General features: G+C 64.7%; 2 protein-coding genes across 6 annotated transcripts; one reads left to right on the top strand and one right to left on the bottom strand.

Annotated features, from left to right (window-relative positions):
- The first annotated feature begins 98 nt into the window (after positions 1 to 98).
- CUNH14orf180 (chromosome unknown C14orf180 homolog) lies at positions 99 to 7,392 on the top strand. 5 transcript variants are annotated; one of them, XM_037047967.1, is made up of 6 exons: positions 99 to 162; positions 1,375 to 1,616; positions 3,710 to 3,826; positions 4,901 to 5,030; positions 6,037 to 6,085; positions 6,383 to 7,392. In XM_037047967.1, exons 3-6 carry the CDS (start codon positions 3,725 to 3,727, stop codon positions 6,651 to 6,653), a joined length of 552 nt encoding a protein of 183 aa, XP_036903862.1. In that variant the 5' UTR covers positions 99 to 162; positions 1,375 to 1,616; positions 3,710 to 3,724; the 3' UTR covers positions 6,654 to 7,392. The 5 variants fall into 5 exon arrangements, with proteins under 5 accessions (XP_036903862.1, XP_036903872.1, XP_036903852.1 ...); XM_037047957.1 differs by having other exon boundaries at positions 115 to 162; positions 448 to 1,616; XM_037047977.1 differs by lacking the exon at positions 1,375 to 1,616 and having other exon boundaries at positions 104 to 162.
- Positions 7,393 to 7,707: 315 nt separating this feature from the next.
- Positions 7,708 to 16,673, bottom strand: TMEM179 (transmembrane protein 179). Its single transcript, XM_037047943.1, has 4 exons — positions 16,278 to 16,673; positions 11,374 to 11,511; positions 10,127 to 10,205; positions 7,708 to 9,244 (listed from the first exon to the last, which is right to left on the bottom strand). The coding sequence occupies exons 1-4, from the start codon at positions 16,580 to 16,582 to the stop codon at positions 9,068 to 9,070; spliced, it is 699 nt and encodes a 232-aa protein (XP_036903838.1). The 5' UTR covers positions 16,583 to 16,673; the 3' UTR covers positions 7,708 to 9,067.
- Between the last annotated feature and the right edge of the window lie 6,081 nt (positions 16,674 to 22,754).

Raw genomic sequence — 22,754 nt, forward strand, 5'->3', positions numbered from 1 at the left:
AGGTGCAGCCCGTCCGCGTGTGGGGCTCAGCACCCACCTCTCCGGGGGCAGGAGGGGGCCTCCCTTTGAGACCAGGCCAGGATCGGGCTGGACTGTGCCCACTGGGGGAGGCACCACAGAGCCTGGGCACCATTGTCCCTCTGGGACCCCGTGAGGAGCCAGGTGAGACCCCGCTCGGAGCAGGGAGATGCCCACTTCCCACTGTGGGAAGAAGCCCCTGTCAGGCGAGGGCAGAGGCCAGGCAGAGGGCGCTCTGTGGCCCTGGTGGAGGCTGGGAGGAGGGGCTGCCCTTCCCTGTCTCGCAGGGTGTCAGCCGCCAGGGCTAAAATGGGCCTGGTCCTCAGCAAACCAGGGTGGTGGGCAGCCCCGGGAGACCCAGCCCCCTGAAGCTGGCGTCTTGTCTACAAGGTGGGGGCGGCCAGTGCCCTTGGCTACTTCCCCGCCCAGGTGCCTCAAGCCCTCCCCAGGTGGCCAGGCCCTAGCCCAGGGCCCGTCGGCCCTTCACCAAACCCCTGCCTGAGGCCCAATCCCACCCCAGAAGCTGGAGCACAGCTCTGTCCAACTTCGCTGGATGGTGAGCCAAGCCAGCCCCTTCAGAAGCCACCAGGAGCCAGGGTCCCGGGCCAGGGCAGCAGGTGAGAGGCGGAGGAAGGCGCTGAGCCCTCTGGGGGCTGAGGGCCTGGAGCCTGCACAGCATGGCAGCCCATCAGCCTCCCCAAAGTGGAGCTTGACACTCAGAGTCACTGCAGCCCAGGCCACGTATTTGGGGATCCCCCAAGCACTGGCCCCTTTCCCAGCCGGGATCCTCAGTGGGTCACCCTTCAGCTCAGGACGCACTCCACACCATGTGCACGCAGGCCCCTCCAGAGAGTTAACCTGTCGGCTCCATCCCCACCAAGCACTGCCGGTTGGCAGACCCTGCATTCTATGTGGGGACTGGAACTCAGGGTGATGGGCTGCCCACGCTCCCCTGTCCCATCTGCCTGGGGCTCAGGAGGCCAGGGTCGGCCACGTCCCACTCAAGGGTGTCCCCTGCCCCCAGCAGACATGCAGCCACCACCCAGCCCACTGTCGCCCCACGTCTGAACTGCACACCAGGCTGCACACCGTGGTGAGGGTGGGGGCCCCAGGGCCACCAGGCCAGTGCCTGCTGTGCATCTGGCCAGGGCCAGCCCGGGCAAGAGTGGCCTGCCCCGACACTCCCCCGCCGGGGTCCCCGGGAGCCCTCTCTTGCCCAATTTGGAACCACGAGTTGCCTGGAGAGCTGCCAGCCTCTTCACTCGCCCCCGAGAGAGGGCATGTGGGGGTGTCCACAGCTCCCTCCTCCAGTCCAGCTGGAACAAGGGACAGCCTCAGCCCCTCTGATTCGGCCAGGCTGCCCAGGACGAACACCTGGCCTCTGGGAGGTCAGACGCTGCCCAGAGCCCCCAAAGCCCCCGAGAGAGCCTCTTCCAGAGCTGGCCGGGCCTCAGGGCAGCTCGGGCTGTAATGGGATCTTCTCGGCTGGCGAGTGCGCTGCAGCAGCTCCGGTTCCTGCCGAGCTCAAGGCTCTGACGCCCAAGCTCAGGCCGGCAGGCGGGCAGCTCACGCGGAGGAGCAGCACCTGAGCAGCCCAGGTAGGGCGGGGCAGTGCCTGCGTGTGTGTGTGTGTGCGCACGAGTGTGTGTTTATGGGCCCCGTGGGGGCCCCCATGAGCTCTGGCCTCTCCCGGTCAAGGTCCCAGCGAGGTTCTCCCACGTCGCCAGCCCAGGTGCCCCTGAGGTGGTGTTGCAGACGACTGGACAGCAGGGGGGCTGGCCATCACTCTGTGGGGCCTGGTGGGTAGGTAAGACCCTCCGCCTACACCAGGTCCTCTGCCCCTGCGCAGGAAGGCCTCGTGGGTCGGTGGGCAAAGCACGTGGTTGGAAGGGGGTTTAGAGGGCATGGTCGCTGAGCCGCTGCCAGCCCCAGGGCCAGCTCAGAGGAAGGACCCCTCCCCGAGCAGGGCAGGCACTATGCCGGGGTCTCAGAGGGAGTGAAGATGAAGACATGCTAACAGGCAGTGGTGTGGGTGATGGGCAGGCAGGGGCCAGCAGAGCACCTGTGTTGGGGGCCAAAGGAGGTGACAGCCGGGCTGAGAGGAGGCAGGGAGCCCCGAGGGTGGGGTCCCGGAGCCATGGGGCCTGGTGGGTGGCAGGAGAGGTAGCCGGGACCTGGTCCTGGCATTACCTGAGGTGTTGAACCAGGTGCAGACAGGCCCGGCCTTCTTCACACACTTCCAGGGGCTGATGGGAGCAGCGGGCCGGGGTGCAGAGCCAGGCTGGGGAGACAGACTGGGGGTACTTTGGGCCCCAGGGGTCTCACCACCATCTCCCAAAGGCTTCGAGCTGAGGTTGGAGACACTGGGCCAAACCCTGCAGACCGTCGGAGTGTTGCAGAGGCGTGGCCTTGACCAGACCTTCGCTCCTGGAAAGGGGTGGGAGCTGGAGCCCTCTGTCCCCCAGAGGGCAGAAGGGTGTCCCCGGGGCGCGGCCTCCCTCGCCAGGGCGGGCCCGACACTGTGCAGGCCCTGGGCCAGGAGCTATTTTCCGCCCTTTATCACCCATCTCTCAGGAGCTGGCCTCAGCAGCGGGCACTCGGGTTACACAGCGTCCCTGCCACAGTCCCTTCCCTGCCAACGCGGGCCCCGCCCGAGGGAGGTGCTGGGCAGACGGAGGCCGTGGGAGGGCAGCCCGCCCCCATGTTTCCGGTGGGGAAACTGAGGCCCCACAGAAGGGCAGAGCCCAGGTCTCAGCGAAGGTTCTGCCGGCGCACGCAGAGCCCAGCTGGGGGGGCGGGGCGGGACGGTCCCAGGTGCACAGAGTCACACCCCATCCCTGAGTAGTGACAGCCATGGTTTTGTCACCAAGCACAGGCTCGGCCCAGACCTGCGTCTGGGCCCTCAGCACGAGCCACTTCCTCTCCCACACCGGATCCCACGAGGGGTCCCCGCTATTATCCCCACTTTACAGCTGGGCAGACTGAGGCCCAGAGAGGTCAGGGCTGCCCACGGCCACCCTTGGGCACACGACACAGGTGACGGAGCCGGCTGGGCCCACCAAGCTGCCTGGCCCAGAGCCTCTGAGCGACTCTGCCCCATCACTGCCAGGGATACAGGCCAGCACACTGCAGGGTCACGCACATGCCACACACGTGCACACATGCACACCCAGCTCACATGCATGCACACGTGTACATGCAGACACACCACACTCACACACATAGACACAAACACAGAGTGGCCCTCACGCAGTCACACTCAAGTGCATGCACATACACTCATGTGGACAGTCGGCATGTGCAGACTCTCACACATGCACAAACACATGTGCTCCCACGTGTGCACACTCACACATTGCTGTCCCCACACGCCCAGGCAGACCCGGGTACCTGTCAGGGCTCCACACCCGGGTGCTGCTGGTGGGGCTGCCAGGGGTCGGCCATGCGGGTCCCGGTGTGGCTCTGAGCCTCATCTGGGGGGTCCCCAGCCTTCCGACCACTGGTGGTCCCACTGCCAGCCCCTCTCCACCCTCCCCGCTGAGCCAGAAGGCCCTCGGGCCTGCCTTCTGCCTCCTCTGCCCCAGGTTTACAGTGTGGGGGGGCACTCAGTAGGGGAGCGAGTCTGCTTTCCGGGAGCAGTTTCCCCTCCTTGAGTGTCATCCCGCGGTGACGGCGCCTCTGTCCCTCCCAGGGCCATGTGCAGTAGATGAGGGCGGCCTGGAGCCCCGACTCCCGGCCAGAGGCACGACGGCAGACCAGGAAGAGTGCGGCAGCTGCCCCGGGCTCACCGACGCCCAAGGCAGGGAGGGTAAGGCCGCGGTTCCCGGTGGGCCTCGGGGGAGAGGTCCGGGGTCCCCAGCCCCAGGACTCCCGGGGTAGAAAGTGCCGGGTGAGGGGTGGGCACAGGGACCGACACTTTGGGGGTGAGGTCTGGCAGAGAGGGTGGCAGGCGCTCAGGGTGGGGTGGGACACAGCATGGTGGGGGCGGTGACAGAGGGCGTCCAGCGGCAGTGGGCAGCGGGGGGACATGGAGGGCGCTGGTGCAGGGTGTGGTGTCAGGGTGCCTCTGGGGCACGGCCACCCTGGGAGCCCAGGGAGGAGGGTGCGGTGGGGACAGGTGGTGGGGCCCGGATGACCAGCAAGGCAGTCAGGGGGCAACTGGGCAGGCCTGGACCTGGAACAGAGGGGCAGAAGCAGGGTCTCTCCGTGGATGGAGTCCTGGTCTGGGCTCACTGCCAGGTCCTGGGCACCGACGTCCCAGCTGAGGGGCGGGGCATGAGCCACGAGGAGGGTCCCCACCCAAGCAGGCTGACCACCCCCAGAAGGCCAGCCACAGGCTCCAGGGCAGTCTGGTAACGCCCACCCCACCTCCCAGGGCCACACTGAGTGTGTGGCAGGGCAGCCCCTGATGGGAGGGCACACGCATCCAGGCCCTGCCGCTCCTGCCTGTGCTCACAGCCCCCGCCTTGTCCAGGGGACAGTGACGCAGGCCCAGTGTGGGACTCACAGGCACTGAGCTGGGGCAGGGCCGGCTTGGAGCCGGGCCTCACCCCCCGTGCCAGGCAGAGGTCCCTGTGCAGGCTCCACACGCGGGTACATGCGGCTGGGGGGGAGGACAGCCCTCCGGGGCGTTAGTGACTGCCACCCTCGTTGTCATTACTGACATGTGAACACTATTACGGACCCCTCAGGAGACACGGCCTCCTGGTCCTGAGTGGGGCGTGGGGAAGGGGCGCCGGGTGCCGAGGCCCAGTCTGCAGGGGTCCCCATGGCCCTCTCCGTTCCCGCCGCGGGTCTGGCTGCAGGGGTCCTAGCAGAACAGCCTCCAGGGCTAAGTGGGGCTCACTTCCACCCACTTCCCTCTGCTCCCACCCTGCCCCAGGAGGGCGACAGGAAGTGCCCCACCTCAATCCTGAGGCGAAGCCAGCCAGAGCGTCCTGGCTGCAGGGCCGAGCCATTGAGGATCTCGAAGCGCGTGAGGTTCCAGGAGCCGGTGGAGGTGGCGGTTCACTGTAAGAGGGCTTGGGGCGCGCAGCCTGGGCGACGTGGGGCGGTCCGGCTCCGGGTCCCCCGAGGCAGCCTGCAGGGCCGGCCTCACCTGAGGCGGGGCACACGCCCGGTTCCCCGGGGTTCTGCAGAGTAGACTTCCTGCCGTGGTAGAGCTCGGGGCAGCCAAGCCTTCGAGGCCTGGGGTCGACTCTCCCCACCACCAGACCCTTTCTGAAAACCACCTGGGTGGGTCGGACTCACCGGAGCTAGCCGCCCTTTTGGGTTTGCCTCGGAGCCACCTCAGTGGCTCCACCCACACTACCCGTGACATGAGCTCACGGGTGGAAGGGAGCTGCGGCCCCTGTGCTGAGGGGAGGGGGCTGCACCAAGGCAAGGACTTGGGAGGAGGGGGGTCCCAGGGACATCTTAGATTCTGCTACCACAGCTCCCCAAGAAAGTGCTTTGTGAGCCCCACGGAGCTGTGGGTAGAAGTCATGGCCCTGACCGGGGACAGCCTCTCCGGGTGTCCGCCCCGAACTCCCACCTGCTCCTCCCACACCCCTGCCCCACAGAAGGGTCACTCCTCACCCTCCCCCCACCAACCGCCCCTGCAGCTGGGGAGGAAGCGGAGGCTTTACAGACAGGAAACCAGGGTCCAGATGTTCCGAGTGGGGCTGGCGCCCCCGCAGTGAGCTATGGGAGCGGGACAGGAAGGGGGTCCTGCCCCTCCTCAGGAGCCCGCCCTGCCTCCTTGGGCCCGCCACTCCTGTAGCCCCGAGACCCCGACCCCCGCAGGCTCTGGGAGCCCAGCATCTTGGTGCCGCCCTTTCTGGCCTGAACTTGAGGCAGCGGAACCCTGGGCAGAACCCTGGGCGGGACCAGGCAGACTGGCCAGTGGGGAGTATGGACAGCCTGGGCCCCCATCTGTCAATCTGGGTCCTGTGGGTCCTGTGGGTGGGGGAGAAGCCCTGGGGTGCTTGGCAAGCTCAGCGCCCCCGACAGGGGCCCTCACTGCGAGCCCACCCTCAGTTCTCCTCCCCAGACATCGCTGGCAGGGAGCCCACGCCTGCCACCAAGGGTGAGTTCTGAGCCCTCCCCCACTGCCCCCAGGGCCCTCAGTGCCCCCCACACAGTGGCGGTGCCACCCCAGCCTTGGCCACCCTTGGACACACCCGGCAGAGGCCCGGGCAGGGATGGGGGACCCCTACACCCCATGGGGACTATGGAGTCACCCCAGGCACGCCCCCATGGGCAGAGCCGTGGTGCCAGCCCTGCCCTCCCTGCAGCTCCCCCCAACAGCCCAGGGAAGAGGGGGCCCGGGGGCCCCTGGGGGGGGCCTGTGGGCTGGGGCTCACAGGCCCCCTCTGGCCCCCAGCGCCCTGCCGACCCAGGCCCCGCGCCCACTCCCTGCTGCTGCGGCTGTCGCTCTGCCTTCTGCTGGCGCTGCTGCTGGGCCTGTGCTGCGGCCACCCCGCGCCTGTCACACGGGCCCTGGAGGACCTTCGGGCCCGGCTCCTGGCTCTCGCCCTGCACCTGCGGCACGCGGCCCTCGCCTGCTGGCACTGCCTGCGGCCTCTGTGACAGCCCCGACGCCAGTGGCCCTGTGGGGGGGGGGCAGGAGCCACAGAGGGTGGGGAGCAGCGTAGCGTGAACCCGGGGCCCAGGGCGGTGCAGGCGGGGGCCCGAGGACTGGAGACCAGACACAGGATACGCACTCCCTACAATCGGCACAGTGCAGGCCGGAGCCCACGGAGACGCTTCCTGAGGAGAAGAGCTCCACTTCCAAATCTTGGGGTCCCCAGGGCCCCTTCTGGCTTCTTGGTTCGGGACCCTCCAGCATCTGGGGCCCTCCACACCAGCCCAGCCCCCAGGACTTCTCTCATCTGAGAGGACGGGCAAGTTGCCCTCGAGTTCCAGACGCGCAAACAGGCTCCAAGAGGCCAGGTCACCTGCCCAAGGCACAGTGAGCACAGGCCCTGGCTCGGCCCTACAGCCCGGCCCGTCCAGGGACCACACCTGTGGGGAGGGTGAGGGGGCTGCGCTCACGATCGAAGGCTGGCCACCAGGAAAGCCGTGCAGAGACCTGCTGGAGACGCAGGTCCAGACGATGACCTGGCGTTTCTGGGGAAGAGTCACTCGAGGTAGACACTGTCAGCCTGAGAAACGGAGGCGCCACCCACCCAAAGCCGCACAGGGCGCCGTGGGAAGGCAGCCCCCAGGGAGTGTGCAGATGGGGGCGGGGCGGGGTGGATCCAGGCAGTGCTCACGCTCGAGTGGAGCAGTTACCTGGCTGAAAGGTGAGCTCAAAGGCATCCACGGGAGTCCTTCTGGTCTTTCTGTTTTTATTTGACTTTGAGAAATAAACACACTTAAGGATCTTTACTTCCAGTGGGGCCACAGGTGGAATTAAAACACAATGTCGTCACCACGCAGCAGGGGAAGCGATGGGTGGCCCTGCGTCAGGAGCCCCCGGAGCCTGTGCGTCAGGAGGCGCCGGTGGCAGCCAGCCCAAGACTGGCCAGGTGACAGCCCGCTCTGCAGGGGACCTGCAGGAAGCAGACGCAGGCCTCTGCCGGCTGGACCAAGGGCGGCCCCAAACCAGCTCCAGGCAGCCTGCAGTGCGGACCCAAAGCTCTGGTGCACTCCTGCCCCTCGGACTCCAGAAGCCCCTGCATCTCCTTCCAGCCCAGCGGGCTGCTGCCTGGGATGGGGCTCTGGGGCACAGGGCCCCCAGGCTGCCCAGCTGGGCCAGCAGGACCAGATCTGTCTGGGGGCCTCCGGTTCTGCCAACACACCTCCCCTACGCTGTGGATCCGCTGCTCGGCTTGGAATCTGGCCAGACTCTGTGGCCAGAGCACCTCTGCCACTCCAGGACCCTCAGCCACCCGGCCACGACCTTGCTGAGGACTTGAGCCAGCATGGCAGTGCCACAGCCAGTGGCCTGCCACCTCACTTCCTGGCCCAGTCTGTCCACAGCCCCTGCCTGCACCTCAACGCTGGCCCAGATCCTAGCCTCTGAGAACCTGTGCCCCTGGCCGGGAGACAAGTCCAATCGCTGGCAGTGAGAGCCCGGTCATGGGGAGTGGGGGAGCCCTCCCCGCAGGATGGGGGCGGCAGGGAAGCAAGCTTTGCAGCTGGAGGGCAGCTTGGGGGGCCAGTGCGGCTTCGAGAGCGGGGGTGGGGTGCTCTTACACCTTGGGTGCCCCCTGCTGGATGGGACACAGTGAACAGGGTACAGGTGGGGAGCCAGGGAGCCCCTCCAGGAGGGGTCCACAGTCCGGCTGCCCCACATGCGTGGGCAGCATCATGCCCTCTGGGGCCTTGGGGCCTCCGCGGGGAAGCAGAGCCCACCCAGGGTGCGGGGCGCAGCTCCCTGTGGAAGGGGGTGCAGAGGGGCTGCCCAGGGCACTCCCTACCTCACCTGCTCTGGTCTTGGCCCACCACTCCTCGTACACGCACACACACTCATATGTCTGCACACGCACACTTGTGTGCGCACAGTTGCCTACACAGGCTTGCACATTTTGCATGCTCACCCACACTTGCACATACTCATTCATATGCACACACACAGCTGTGCATGGGCATGTTCTCATGTGCTTGCACCCTCACACATGCACACTCATACCCTCATGCGCACACTCAGACACCTGCAGGGGCACTGGCCCAGCCCACACACAAGGAGACAAGTGCCAGGCTGGGCCGCCCGGGCCCCCCACACCGGGGCACCGCAGCTACTCCCCAGGACACCCACGCAGGCCCGCACAGCCGTCCCTGCACTTCTGATGCCACAACCTACAGACACACGGGCAGAGCCTGGACCTGGTGGCCAGAGGGGTCGGAGAGGCTGGCCACTCTCCAGCAGCCTTACCAGCCAGGTCCCCCCAAGCAGCCCCACCCGGTCGGCCACCGCGGTCACAGTGGGAATTGAGGTGTTTGGGGGAGCAGCTACTCATGATGCGGGGGGAGACATGCAAGGCAGTGAAGGTGGGGTGGGGGCCCAGGCAGACGCCCCACCACGGCCCGGGGACAGGGCGTGTGCCCCGGGCGGCGGGGACGCCTAGATGACGGCGCTCTTCTCCTCCTGGAAGAGGGCACGTTCCGACCGGGCCAGCAGCAGCTCCTTCTCGTGGGCCAGGCTGTCCAGCAGGGCCTCCTCCCGGCAGCTGCGGTAGACCTTCACGAAGGCCATGACGGTGAGGATCAGCCAGGCCAGCCATGCGCCCCAGAGGCCCAGCTGCACAGAGAGCGAAGGGCAGGGAGGGTCAGGGCCGGCCAGACGCAGGGTCCACTGCTCCCAGTACCCACACACTCAGCCCCTGGGGAAAGGAAGGCACCTGCTGGGAAAGCAGCAGGGACACTCAGGGCATGAAGGCAGGGTCCAGCTCCAGGGCGGGGGCGGGGGGCAACCTTTGGCTTCCTTCCTTGGCCACCATCGCTTCCCAGCCCCACATGACGCAGGTACTATGGGGACTCTGCCTGCTCTGCCCTCACCCCAGCCAGCCGGCCCCTCAGCTGGTCCCCCGGGCCCCTCCCAGACTCGGCCACAGGGCTCCGAAGACGGTCAGTCCCTGAGGGAGCTGCTAGAACAAACTGACCTTTGGCTGCTGCTTCCAAGCAGTTGAAGGGGAGCCAGCGAATTGGAACCAGGCCTGAGCCGCATCGAGCAGCCCTCAGGGGGGCCGTTTGCCATCCCGCCCCCTGGCTCCCCCTTAACCTAACTGCCCAGGACAAGGGCTGAAGCATTTCCCGCTACGTTTCATGAAGGTGCATCTGGCAGGTTCAGCTCCTGTCTGCAAAGAGCCCTTAACCCACCGACGTCCAGAGCAGCCCCTGCACAGCCCGTCTGGGGCAGGAGTGGACCTGGGGGCTGGGGAGCTCTGCTCGGTGCTAGGAGGAGCTGCCCCCACCCTGTCACCCCCTCGTCCAGCTCATCCACGTCCTCCCGAGGGGACAGACACAGGAAGCGAGGGACAGGCCATCGCTGACACCAACATGTCCAGACGTGCCTGTGTTCCAGCAAATGCCGTCCCAGAGTCCACCATGGTCTCCTGGAGGGCAGGGCAGCGCAGGCCTCCCTTCCGACCTGGAACCCCGCCCACACAGCAGCCCCGCCCACCTGGGCAATGGCAAACTGGTCGTAGAAGGCAGAGTTGTCGACATCCAGCTCCAAGTCGATGTCCTGGAGGTCCTCACAGCTGAAATGGCAAGGCCCAGAGTGGGAAGGTGACAGTCAGGCCACCAAGCACAGAAAGGGCAGCAGGCATCACCCCAAAGGGCCTGGGGGGGCGGCAGCTATCCCCAAGGTGGGGTAGATGGAAGCCTCAGTGCTTGCAAACCTGGCCCCAACCTGGCCCAGGACGGTGGGGCACCCACACCAGCCTCTGCTGCCCTGGGGCCCCAGCCCTGGCCTCACTGCCCCACACTGTGGGCCTGGGCAGGGTGGACCACCAGGCCTAAGTGACACCACAAACCCTGCCCATGGGCAGCCGGGCCAGGCCTGGCCCCAGAGCCAGGAGTGGACAGGCCTGGGCCCCAGGGTCCTGTGGCTGGCTGAGATGTCAGGAAGCGGAGCCTGAGCCAGAGGGGGTGGGGGGGTCCAGAGGCCTGGGCTCACCCAGACAGCTGGGGCTGAGGGCAAAGGGCAGAACTGTCACGCCCTCCCCCGGTGTGTGCCCAGAGCTGGGGCAAGGGTGCACCCAGAGCTGGGGCAAGGGTGCAGGTTGGGCAGAGGAGGGGCCCTGCGCTCCAGCCCTTCCCTCCCTCCTGCATGTTGGGGCTCCAGGTCTGATTTTGCTATGATAGACCCCCTGGAGCCCCTGGGCGAGGTGAGCCAAGGGCACTGGGCAGTGGGCAGCCCCCTCTGAGAGCGGGGTAGTCACCCTGCTTCACTTGGGGCCCCCCAAGCCAGACACTGCCCCCTGCTCAGGGCCCCCGGTGGCCACTCTATCCCCCACCCACTCCAACCAGCAGCTTTGCTCCTGTTCCCCACCCGCCCACCACCTTCCAAACCCCTCCCAGACAGGTCCTCTGCCTGCACGGCAGGAACACACCTGGGCTTCCTAGACCTGGAGCCCACCTGCAGAGTCCTGTCACCCACCATATGCCAGACCTGACAGGGGGGCGGGAAGCTCTGACCTCCCGGCCCACCACCCCCACCCAGAGCCACCCAGGGGGAAGGGGGCCCTGCTCTGAGGGAAGCTGCCTGGGGTTGCAAGGCAGAAGGCAGGTCCCAGGGAAGGAGTGAGCAGGCACGGCACAGGTGTGCACAGGTGTGGGCACAGGTGGGAAGCAGAGCTGCAGCATAGGCCGGGACTTGTACACGGAGGGGCCCTCCAGGTGTCCCGAGGAGGGCCCAGGGCGCACCTGCGGGGCACGGTGCCCCTCTCCGTGACAGCATCACACCACAGGGTGAAGCCCACGCTCACGATGGTGCTGGAGATGAAGACGAGGAAGACCACGAAGGCGTTGACCAGCAGGTTCAGGAGGGAGTAAAGGAAGGAGCTGCAGGAGAGATGGCGGGTTAGCAGCCCCATCCGAGCCCTGCACCTGGGGCGGCCCCACCCTCGGGGAGTGGGGCTGAAACAACTTGTCCTCACCCCACAGTGCCCCGGGCTGCCCACCCCCATCCTTCAAGAGAGCCACCCACCTCCCTTCAGCAAGGTGGCCGAGACCTCAGCCCACCCACACACTGAAAAGCTGAGGTGCCCCACGGCCACCAATGTGGCCGGTCGAGCCTTGCACAAGCAGCTTGCCACCTGACCAGGCTCTGATGTTTCACTGAACCTGAAGGCCAGGGCCCGTGTGGCCGAAACACACCCCACCAACCTCGCCTGCACCCCGCAAGCACACAGAATCCCACCGAGTCTGGGTCGCCCCCTCGGGACCTGAGTCCTGCGCGCGAGCCCCCGGCTGGCCGAGCCTGGGTGCTCACTGAGGCTGCGGGGACAGGGAGATGGGGGAAGGTCCCACGGGGGACCAGAGCGGGGTCTCGTTCGGGAGGGACAGCCCAGGCCCTGCTCTCGCCTGCTGGCAGGTGAGATACAAACGCGAGCCTGTCGCACGTGGTCTGAGGAGAATGACGCACTTCACAGGGGATGTTTACTAAAAAGGTCTCAGCCGGACTCTCACCCCAGAAACCCAGGCTGCTGCCGTCCAGTGGGGACTGTGGACCGAGGCAGGATCAGGGCCTGTTTGTTCAAACCACCCTCTGGGCCTTGGTTGCCCCTCTCGAACTGGGTTGTGAGAGCCCCCCACTGCGTTCCTGTGGAGCGGAGGGGGGGCCATGTGGCTGAGGGACAAGGCTCTGAAGCCCTGGGTGTGGGACGCACTCTGCCCTCCCTCGTCCTTGGGGCCAGGGCCGGCCTCCTGCTCTCCCAGGCCTGTGCTGCGAGCTCTGGGAGCTCTGGGCGTGGGACTGGGCCCTAGCTGCCACAGGAGCTGGGGGCTCGAGACGTGGGTGGAGAGGCTGCTGAGTCACTGCCAGAACCAGACGCCTGGAGCCTGCAGCTGGGGGCCAGGAGTGGGGGCTGTGGCACGGGGGAGGGGCTCGGGGTGTAGGACAGCCCGGCCCACTGGAGTTGGTGCTCAGAGGGCAGCAGAGGTTCCCACAACCCACACCAGCAGCCGGGTCTTGGACGGCCGATCCACTCTAGCCAAGGACGTGGTGGTCCCGGGGACCCTGGCGGGTCCAAGATGCCACTGCCCCATCAGGAAGCTGCCCATCCACCACGTTCAGCACGAGTGCCCATCGCAGAGACCCCAGCCACTCCCTGGGAAGCAGGCACCATCTGGGCTCCCCCATGACCAGACCAGGGGGACCCCATCCCTTGAGACCCCAAAGCCACCTCCCGCTCCTCTCGTCCATTCCTGGTCGGTTTCCTTGAAGCCTACTGGGGTCTTCCGATCCCGGAGGGTCAGGGGCTGTCCAGAGTCTCAGGGGCCCCGGACCCTCCCCGTCCCCCTTCCCCAGGACTGGCCAGAGCAGCAGGCAGGACGGAGCCGCTCACACAGGGTTAAAAAGCCGTCTCTCTCCTGGAGCCTCTCAGGGCGCCCCGCCTGGATGTGCCGTCTCCATGGTGACAGCATCCGGAAGCCCTGGGAGGCTATGGTGGGCAGATGGGCTGTTTTAACCCAGTGCCCCCCAGCTGTCAATCAAAACCCCCACCCCCCCTGGACACCCACAGGGCTCCACCCAGGCAAAGCTGCCCTGGCCCCCCTCCCCCCACCCTCGGTCCAGCCATAGCCTGTGCCTCTGCCCAGAAACCATGAGCCCCCAGGAAGCTGGAGGCACCAGAGCCCCGCCCATTCCTGCGGTCAGCCGCCAGGGTGTCCTGCGCAGAAAGCTGCTTTGTACAGTTCTGGGCACAAACTGTCAGGCCCCCCCTTTGCGTGGGGCCACACTGGCCCTACAGACAGCGTCTGACCCACGTTGGTGGGGGCCCTGGCTCGTCTGTGAAGCTGCACTCACAGGTAATCAGTGTGTGCACTGACCCTCAGCAGGCAGGGCCCTCTAAAAACCCGTGTGTGTTGGGGCCGCAGTGTCATGGTGGGCAGGCCCTGCAGGACTGTCGATGGCTCGGAGAGCCCTGGGAGGTCCCAAGTGCATCCCTGGCCCCTGGCAGGCCCAGCTCCTGTTCGCCTGGTCTGCACAGACCGACCAGGCACTGAGCTGCAACTGGCTTCTCCGGGGGACCCCTTGCCTGTGGCCAGACGAGGCCAACCCAGCTTTCCAGGGCTCCAAAACTCACTGACACAGCAAGCCTTGGCCCCTTGGCCAGACTTAGAATCTGGGGGGACGCCAGGGCCAGGCGAGTGGCCGTGAGCAGCAGGGCTCAGGACGCAGGCCTCTCTCTGCCGTTCACTCAGCAGATGCCAACTAGGCGACCCCGGGCACCCTGCCCTGTGCTCCGCCTGAGCACATGGAGGGGACAAGGGGCACACCCTCCTGGGGTCTGCCCAGCCCTCGGAGGGAGGGCCGTGGCCTGAGAGCCCCGCCCGAATCCCAGAGCTGGAGCAGAGATGAGGGTGCTGTCACAGTGGACCCATAGCCCGTGGGCTGCAGCAGACAACATGGGGCCGTGGACAGTCACCCTAGATGGCCAGGGACACCTGGAGAAGGAGGACGTCTCTGGAGAAGAGAAAGCTGGCCCCGCCTTGGCTGCTACCATCACAGCCCGGATGGCAGTCACTGGTGGTAGGACAGGTGAGCCCCAGGCAGTTGCAGGGAGAGAAGACCCAGAATGTCCCTCCACCCAGACCATACCCCGGGCACTGGAGTGCCCTGTCCTGGGCGAATGAGCACGACGAGGGGGCACAGGGAGGCAGGGGGAACTCCAAGCCCCGCTTTCTACCTCTAAAATGGGGGCAGTGCCCCGGTCAGTGTGGTTCAGTGGGTTGCAGATTATCCTGCACACCGAAAGGTCGCCAGTTCAATTCCCAGTCAGGGCACATGCCTGGGTTGTGAGTTTGGTCCCCAGTCAGGGCACATTCAAGAGTCTGGGTGTGTGTGAGTGGCAACCGACGATCCATGTCTCTCTCCCTCTGCCCTCTCTGAGCAAGCCCCTGGGCGAGGGCAGAGACATTGGAAAATAAAGTGGGGATGGCGATGGCAGCCCCACAGAGCTGGCAGCAACTTTCTGCAGGACAACGAAGGACAGAGCTGTCATCACGAGCTCCCAGGTCTGCTGTCCTGTGCGGGGGGGACGGCAGCCCAGCGTGACCAGGACTCCTGTCCCCCAGGCTCTCCGATGCCCCGCTGGCCCCTGCCTCTGGAGGTCTGTCCTGGCTGTGAAGTCGCCTCCCTCTCAGCCACACAGGCTGGGCTCCACCGGGAGAGCTGCTCTGTGTCCTTGTCAGCTGACCCTGAGTGCCTCGAGGCTGCTCGCCTCGTGGGGACAAGCTGGGATGGTGAGCACGTGGGGACAGCCAAAACAGGACTCCTCACGAGCTGTGCCTGCTGCCCTCAGCTTCCCAGACCCAAGGGACTTCGACCTGCACCCCTGCCAACCATGCCTCCCTCTTCCTCAGACCCCCTCTCATACTCAGAGATGCTCCTCCCGCCACCTGAATGAGGACACTGACTGGGGGACAGCTGCTCATGGCAGAGTGGGGGTCGATGACGCCGGGCTCACCCTCGGCAGAGCCCCAGCCCCACAGCACCAGGGGGCTCCCCAGGCTGACCCTAAATCCGGAACCTTAGTGCATCAGGCTGAACAGTGTCCCCGACCACAGGTCCAAGTCCTCACCCCACTGCCTGCGGGTGTGACCTTATTAGGCAATGGGCTCTTTACACGTGTCACGAAGCGGAGGATCTGCAAATGACGTCAGCCTGGAAGTGGGTGGGCCCCGCAGCCAATGAGGGAGGCCCTTGCAGGAGCGTAAGAGACAGGGAGCGGGGGCGTATGGCGGCTGACTCAGAGGCTGGGGGGACGGGGGGGTGAAACTCCAGCCCTGGAACAGCCGCCAGAAGCTAGGGTGGGGGAGGGGACTCTCCTGCAGTGGAGACCAGCCCTGCTGACACCTCGGCTTCGGGCTCCGGCCTCCAGTACCGGGAGGGAGGGGCTTCATGGTTGCAGCGGCCCAGGAAACCACGCACATGTGTCGCTAAGATTTTGCCCTTTTCCAGCCCCCCCCAACCCCAGGTGAATGACACCCACTGCTTCCCACACAGTGCCAGGGCGGGGGCCGGTGAGGAAGGACCGGTGGCGGGAGGGAGGGAGGGAGGGAGGGAGGTCAGGGAGGCTGCGGAGAGCAAACAAAGCCAGGCACAAGGGTCTGGCCCAACAACACCCCCAGCCAAGGCCCCCAGGGGCTTCCTTCCAGAACTGCCTCCCCCACCATCAGCTCTCCCGGGACGACGGGGACGAGGGGAGGACTCCCTGGTACCAAATGTCACACGGGACCTGTTCTGGTCCCCCCCACACACCCACACCCACCAGGGACAGAGCACAGGCCCGGGCCATGGAGCTGTCCGCAGTGCTGACGTGTGCGGCCGGTGTGCTCGGGAAGCGGGCGCCAGATCTGCACCCTCGGGGGTTTGGGTGGGGAGCCAAATGCCCAAGTGCCAGGAGCGGGAGTGATGCGCATTTCGGGAGGGCCGCGCTGGCATCCTACGCAGTACGCGTGAGCCGCGCGGCCCCGGGCTCTGCGCCTAGACAAAGGGCGGTGCTGGGGGAATGCTAAGGGCCCGGGACTGACGGGGGAAGAGGAGAGCCTGGGGCGCCGTGGGCGAGGGCTGTGTGGGCGGGGGGCGCTGGGTGCCCACTTACCCCTCGTAGCCCTTGCAGAGGAAGAAGAGCGTGCGCCAGGCGTGGCCCGCGGCGACCACCAGCGAGAGGAGACTGGCGAGCAGGCTGAAGCGGCAGGCAGCGGGCGGGCCCCACTGCTGCACCGTGAAGCGCTCGCGCCCCTGCACCGTCATGTTGGCGCTTAGCCACATGCCCTCGGTGAAGAGCAGGCAGCGGCCGCGGAAGTCGTGGCCGTTCTCGAACAGCGGCACCACCACCACGAAGCTGAAGACGAAGGCCAGGAAGTAGCAGACGCACTGCGCGAGGAGGAAGCGGCTGAGCGCCATGGCGCGGGGAGGCTGCGGGCCGGGACCGGAGGCACCCAGCGCTGCGCGCAGGCTGACCGGGGCCGCGCGGGAGGCTGCGCAGTGACGGCGCCAGAGGAGCTGCGCGCCCCCGCCCGCTATGCTTGCGCAGGGGCCGAAGGCGGGCCGCGCCTGGGTCAGCACCACGGACAGCTGCTGGGCGGGGGCGCGCGGGGACAGGGCGTGGGTGTGGGCCGGGGAAGGGGTGCCCGGATGGAGGTGCGGAATGGAAACCGGAAGAGGGAATGGGATTGATGGCAGATCAGATTCTCTGTGCCCGATTCTGTGCCATCGGTACCAAGGGCTGCCCTGCGTGGGGCCTGTCGGGGCTGGTTCTGTGTCCCCAGGTTCCCGTGAGCTTAAATTAAGGAAAGGAGCCTGGGAGAGACAGGTCCTGGAGGGCCCGGGCAAGGTGGTGCAGTGCAGGTGGCAGTGAGGTTGGCAGTCCAGGCCAGTTGAGTCCTGGAGTGAGAAGTATGGGGCAAGGGGGACAGGGAGCAGGGGGCTGGGGTCAGTGCGAGGGGGTCGCCCACCCACGGAGGGACAGAGCGAGGCGAGGCCCGGGCGTGGGGAGGAGGGAGCAGCCCGAGCAGGCAGGCGCTCCCCAGGGACGTGAGTTGCCGGCCTGGCGCGAGTGCAGCCCGGAGCTGGCGTTTTTGAGGGGAATAACTGACGCCCAGCACCTCGTTAAGACCGCCGCTGCTGAGCCGGAATCTGCGGGCGCATTAATTAATGGAACTAATGTCTTTTCTGGTTCCCTTTAAGGCTCAGTCACGTCGAGTCCAATTCCCAGGGCGAGGCGGCCGCGGCTCTGCCTCTTCTGACAGAGGCACCGATCGGTTTACGGCGGCGTTGGCCTTTCTGTCTCAGGCACGAAAACAGGCTTCCATCGCGTTGCCAAAGTTATATAAGCTCATCTCTGATGTTAAGCAGTACACAGAAGTATGAAATAAAAGGACAAAGTTCCTTTCTTGCCCCCGGCCCCACCGCTGTGAACAGTCTGCCGTCTGCTTTGCTGGGCATGCCGCTAATCACATGCATGAGCACGCTCAGTTTACACAGAGGCCCCACATCGCGCGTGCCGTTGCACACGGGCTGTTGCTTTACACAGCTGTGCGGCACAGGGTCGCTCCCTGCCGGCATCCGGCTCTGTCCCATTTCCCTCCATCACTGCCCGGCCTCCTTCCCCCGGGGGTCTGGTGCCGGCAGCTTTGCCCCTTCGAGTGCCACTGGCGGAACCTCCTCGCACAGGTCGTGTGGGTGCCAGGCTGGGCATTTCTAGTACGAGCCATAGACGTGATCCCTGAAAGTACGTCCACGATTTATCATATCCACCTCACCCGGAGGTTTTTGTCCAAGAAGACCTAAAAAGCATTTAATTCGATTCAATAGCCATTCCTTATTTCTTAAAGGACGGTGTGAACGATGAAGAAAACCACCAAGATGTGGGAGGGACAACCTTCAGACAACATCAGAAACCTTCCCCTTTTCAGATCACAGGATTCCCACCCTCACAGCTATCTGACCACTGGGCTGGCAAGTGTGCATTCTGGAACAAGTCAGTGGAATAGAATGAGCAGCGTGTCCGTGAGCACAAGGAGGCAACGGCGTCTTCGGTGGAAGGCAGCGTGATCACACACTTGAACACTCAGGACACTCCACAGAAAGCTGGAGACCGCAGGAGGGCTTTGCGGGTGGGAGATACATTCAACCCTCCACCTCACGCCGATACAGAAACAAACACAGCACGTTTTCAGAGGCCAGAATGCAAAACAAAAATATTCCTATAGGAAAAAATTATGACTTAAAAAAAATTATGACTTTATTTGCATAACTTTCGGTGAGAGTCAGGAACTCCAGTAAAGGAAAAGACTGAAGATTCAGCCATATAAAAACTTACAGTCCTCGGTGGCAGAAAAACACACATCACCATCGAAGTCAAACAGCAAACCACGCAGAAGAGCGTTTGCGAGCAGAGAACAGACTCCGTTGGACCCTGTGGGCCGGGAGCCTGTGGCTGGAAAGGAGAGGGACACGCAGTGCGGCTCCACGGTAGAGGTTGGGGTGCGGGGCGCTCGCTGTCTGTGACAGGAGAAGGTGCAGTGGAAAGAAATAGTGAATGGCCGGGCTTTGACGGCGGTCCCCTCCACTCCTGGCACGGAGCCAGACCCGGGCGCCAGCCGGTGCCGTGGACCGGGCAGCGCCCCGACCTGGCTCTGCGTGTCCCAGGAGCTGTGGCCAGACAGGAACCCTTCGCTGTACAGGGACAGGTGGCACAGGATGCTTGTGGCCAGCCCTGTGCGGAACCGGGCAACACGTGTGAACACAGGCGCTGGGGGCGGAAATTGTTCCTCCCGGTGGGAGAGCTCGCGCCATGGCCCAGCGGGGGCAGAGGGGCGGTCAGTGCAAAGCGTCATCTGCCACCAAGTTCAGTGTGGAAGGCCGTTTGCGGAGCAACATGTACAGTGTTCTCACATTTTACACGTGAAAAGTCTGGCTCCTTGTCTGAACCCACGTGAGCTCCCAGAGACAGACGCTGGCACGACCGGAGTTGCCTGGGGAACAGACAGCTGGCCACCTGGGCCCAGGTGCGCCTCCCACCTCAGGTGTCTCCCATGGCTGAGATTGGGAAGAAAACTCCGGAAGTTCGAGGCAGCCAGGCTGGCATTTACAAAGCAGCAGGTAACCTGCCACAGGTGCCAACGGCATGCGCCAGGCATGCAGGGCTGGAGGAGACTGTGGGTCTGGCTGGGATCTGGGAGGACCCAGGAGAGCCAGGCAGGGCGGGGTCAAGAGAGACGTGGAGGGCCAAGGCCACGGGAGACCTTTCAGAGCTGGAAGTCATGTCAGATCGCTCCGTTGTGATCACCTGCCCTGACGGGTAGGGGAAGCGCAACGAGGAGGGGCCGCTGTGGACACGTTCAGCTGCAGAGCGGGGGGCGGGGCTCACTCAGTGGGGAAGGAGCCAGTCCCAGAGGGGTCAGTGCGGAAGGAAGAGGTCAGCGGAGACTCCAAAAACAAACCGGGAAGAGGGAACATCAGCTCCTCGCCATTTTCTCGGCCCCAGGGGAGGAGGACAGACACAGGGATGGGTCAGGAGACAGCCAAGGACCCTCCGCTCCCCTGCTGCCTCCCGGCTGCATCCCCCTGGGCACCGCAGGTCCCGCCCCAAGCGTGGGGGGAGGTGAGTGTGTCCCTCGGAAGGGCTGCCACATGGAGGTGGGCTGCTCGGGGCACGGACAGAGGGAAGGTGGCTGCGTGCCCAGGGGACACGTGGGGGACTGAAATGAAATGATATGTTGGGGGGTTGACAAATAGATGGTTGGACGGATGGGTGGGGGGACGGGGGACCAATGGATGAGTGGATGGATGATGAGAGGATGGGAGAGGGACGGGAGGGTGAAGGACATCGAATAAAACTAGGGCAGAGCAACAGGGCGAGGATGGGGGTGCACAGGGAGGGTGGACAGCCAGATGGGGGGCCAAGGGGAGCCGGAGTGAGGGGCCTTGCGCCACTGCAGCTGGGTGGGCTCCCCCAGGAGTCCCGCCAAGCTTGGCGTTCACAGCATGGCCATCAGCACCACAGTCTCAGGAACGGGCATTTGTGGTCCAGGAAGCTCTCTGACCAGACTCAGAGGGCTGACACCGAGACCGAGTGTCCACATCCCGATTTTCCCTGCGAGGCGACCGTCACGGGACCAGAGCACCAGGCATCAGAGGCACAGGGCCCCTGCTGCCCATCTGGTGGTCCCACTGGGCAGGGCCCTGGGGAGGTACCGCCGTGGGCCAGTGAGAACAGGCGCGGGAGTGTCGGCCCCGTGGTGTTGCCGCTGCCCCATCCCGTGCTGGGCGCTGGGACCGGCGCTCACTTCATACTCCGTAGGTTAAACTCCGCCACAGGTGGGTGTGCTCGGGCGCGAAAACTCGGGGCGGGCAGAGCACTGTCCGCGTCCGGGCACCCGCCGCGTTCCTGGACCCCGTGCCCGCGGGAGCGAGGGCGGCGGCACTCTCCGAGAGGCTGCTCGGTTCTCTGGTTTCTGGGGGAGCTCTCCCACCGAGATGCGGGTTTGCCCGTCTCTCCTTGCGTGATGCGGTTTCCGTTACAGTACGGCTCACGGCTCTTGTGTTCCGCACGAGTGGTCCCACTGGCCAACCTGAAATGCCCTCGGGACCCTTCTAAATTTTGCCTTGAATTTTATTTTGCCCGATGTAGATGTTGCTAAGACTACTTATTTTTCTCATCGTTTTTGATACACTTTTTCAAACTTTTAGTTTTGAACGTGCTAGGTTGCTTCGAGTGTGCCTCTCTAAGCAGGGGCAGGAAGAAGTGGTTTGATGCTAACGAGCAACACAACAGCTTACGAAGGTGTAACCACGCAGGACCAGACTCCGTTCCGCAGCCCCTCGCCCCGCGGTGTTCCGGGCGGAGTTCGTTCCATCCCATCTGAGTCTCCCTTGGAACATTTGGCGTTTCCGTGATTTCTGATCAACCAAAACCTTCATGTTTTCTATTTTGTTCGGCTGTTTTTCCCCTTTCCCACCTTCTTTTAGAGGAAATGTCTGCCTCACTCCACTTTCAGCTCCACTGGCTTTGAAATATTCACAGCCCAGCCGAGGGGTGGGGAGCAGGCTCCCACTCAGGTTTTCTCAGCGTTGAGACATGTGGGGTCCGGCGCGGGAAGCAGACAGGCACTGCTTGCTCTCCCCTCCCCCCGCCCACACCCCCTCCACTGCCACCCCGTGGGTCCCTCGCATGGGCATGTGTTTGCTGCTGCCCCCTCCGGGTGTCACAAGTGCGGGCATTCGGCACCTCCACCCCTGCCCAGCGGGACAAGCACACAGCAGTCCCTGAGCCATCGCCAGGCATGAGGCAACAGCAGGTCATGGCCCAGCGCCCAACAGGGGCGGCAGCCTCTTCCCCCAGCTCCTGGGTCGGGGACACGATTTCAGTCTGTTCTGAACCATTTCCTGACTCCCTGGACATCTCATGTTCCCCAAGGATTCTGGCCACTCTTGCCTTGCACTGCCCCCCACCCCCACCCTGCTGGCCCCGCTGATGCTGCCTGCGCCCCTGTCATCCTGGAGGGGACCCTCCTGGGAAACGGGGCAGGGGGCGTGAGCTGCTGCGTTTGCTCCCACAACCCCTGGGGGGGGGGCGACAAGGAGCCTCAGACCAAACTCCGCTCCAGCCAGGCCCCTTGGCCCCTCTGTCTGAACCAGCCACACAGGAGGAATGTGGGTCTGAGCAGTGAGGGGCACTGGGGGCAGGTCTGCGAGCCGCTGCCCTGAGTTCATCCTTTTTACCAGGAGAAGTTTATACCCCCGGAAACGAAGAGAGGAACTGGCCACTAGGAGGCCAAGGGCCACCTGCACACACGAAGGCCAGGAGTTGGCTCCTGGAAAAGTGGGAATGGCCGCGTCTCTGCATGTGGATGGGCCGCTAATTGTGTTCTGCAAACAATATTTATGCAAATGGCCCCACACTCTCTTGGGGCACAGAGATGACACCTTCACCTTCACACTTGTCACCTCCCCACCTTCAACTCTGGAGCTGCCGAAGGGGGAGCCCCCACCCTCACACCCCCCTCCTTGTGCCCTGTGGCTGCTCCCTCTGCCCCACACCCCCTCAGAGAACAGCTGGGGGCCCTTGGGTGGGTGGAGGCCTGTTCCCAGGTCTCCTCTGTCCCCCGTGGATGTAAAGACCTGACCACTCACCCTGCAGTCTAGGCCAAAGCTTTGGCTCCTTCACAAGGCCAGCAGACAAGCTTGGAGACGGGGGGCGGGGGCATGCTTTTCCCCATCACAATACTTCTAATAGGTGTCAACTTTCAACAAGTCAGAAGAAGAAACTAGTTGAGCAAGATGAATGATTACAGGAAATACAACAAATTCTTTTTTTTAATTTTTAATTTTTAATTTTTAGAGAGAGGGGAAGGGAAGGAAAAAGAGTGCGAGAGAAACATCAATGTATGGTTGCCTCTCATGTGTCCCCTACTGGGGACCTGGCCTGCAACCCAGGCATGTGCCCTGACCGGGAACTGAACCGGCGACCCTTTGCTTCACAGGCCTGTGCTCAATCCACTGAGCTACACCAGCCAGGGCAAATTCAACAGATTCTTAAAGAAACGAGAAGGGTGTTGAAATCACTCAATAA

The sequence above is a fragment of the Sturnira hondurensis genome, unplaced genomic scaffold (genome assembly GCF_014824575.4).
Source record: "Sturnira hondurensis isolate 20B ecotype Veracruz unplaced genomic scaffold, ASM1482457v3 Scaffold0000780, whole genome shotgun sequence".
In the NCBI taxonomy this organism is placed as follows: Eukaryota; Metazoa; Chordata; class Mammalia; order Chiroptera; family Phyllostomidae; genus Sturnira; species Sturnira hondurensis.

What these genes read in the sequence shown, in the direction of transcription:
- CUNH14orf180 (XM_037047967.1), top strand. Translation starts at nt 3,725, where the DNA reads ATGAGGGCGGCCTGGAGCCCCGACTCCCGGCCAGAGGCACGACGGCAG. An exon ending in CGACGCCCAAGGCAGGGAGG is followed by an intron (nt 3,827 to 4,900) that starts GTAAGGCCGCGG and finishes ACCCTGCCCCAG; the next exon opens with GAGGGCGACAGGAAGTGCCC. An exon ending in GCCCACGCCTGCCACCAAGG is followed by an intron (nt 6,086 to 6,382) that starts GTGAGTTCTGAG and finishes TCTGGCCCCCAG; the next exon opens with CGCCCTGCCGACCCAGGCCC.
- TMEM179 (XM_037047943.1), bottom strand. Translation starts at nt 16,582, where the DNA reads ATGGCGCTCAGCCGCTTCCTCCTCGCGCAGTGCGTCTGCTACTTCCTG. An exon ending in AGGGGCACCGTGCCCCGCAG is followed by an intron (nt 10,206 to 11,373) that starts GTGCGCCCTGGG and finishes TTGCCATTTCAG; the next exon opens with CTGTGAGGACCTCCAGGACA. An exon ending in ACCAGTTTGCCATTGCCCAG is followed by an intron (nt 9,245 to 10,126) that starts GTGGGCGGGGCT and finishes CTCTCTGTGCAG; the next exon opens with CTGGGCCTCTGGGGCGCATG.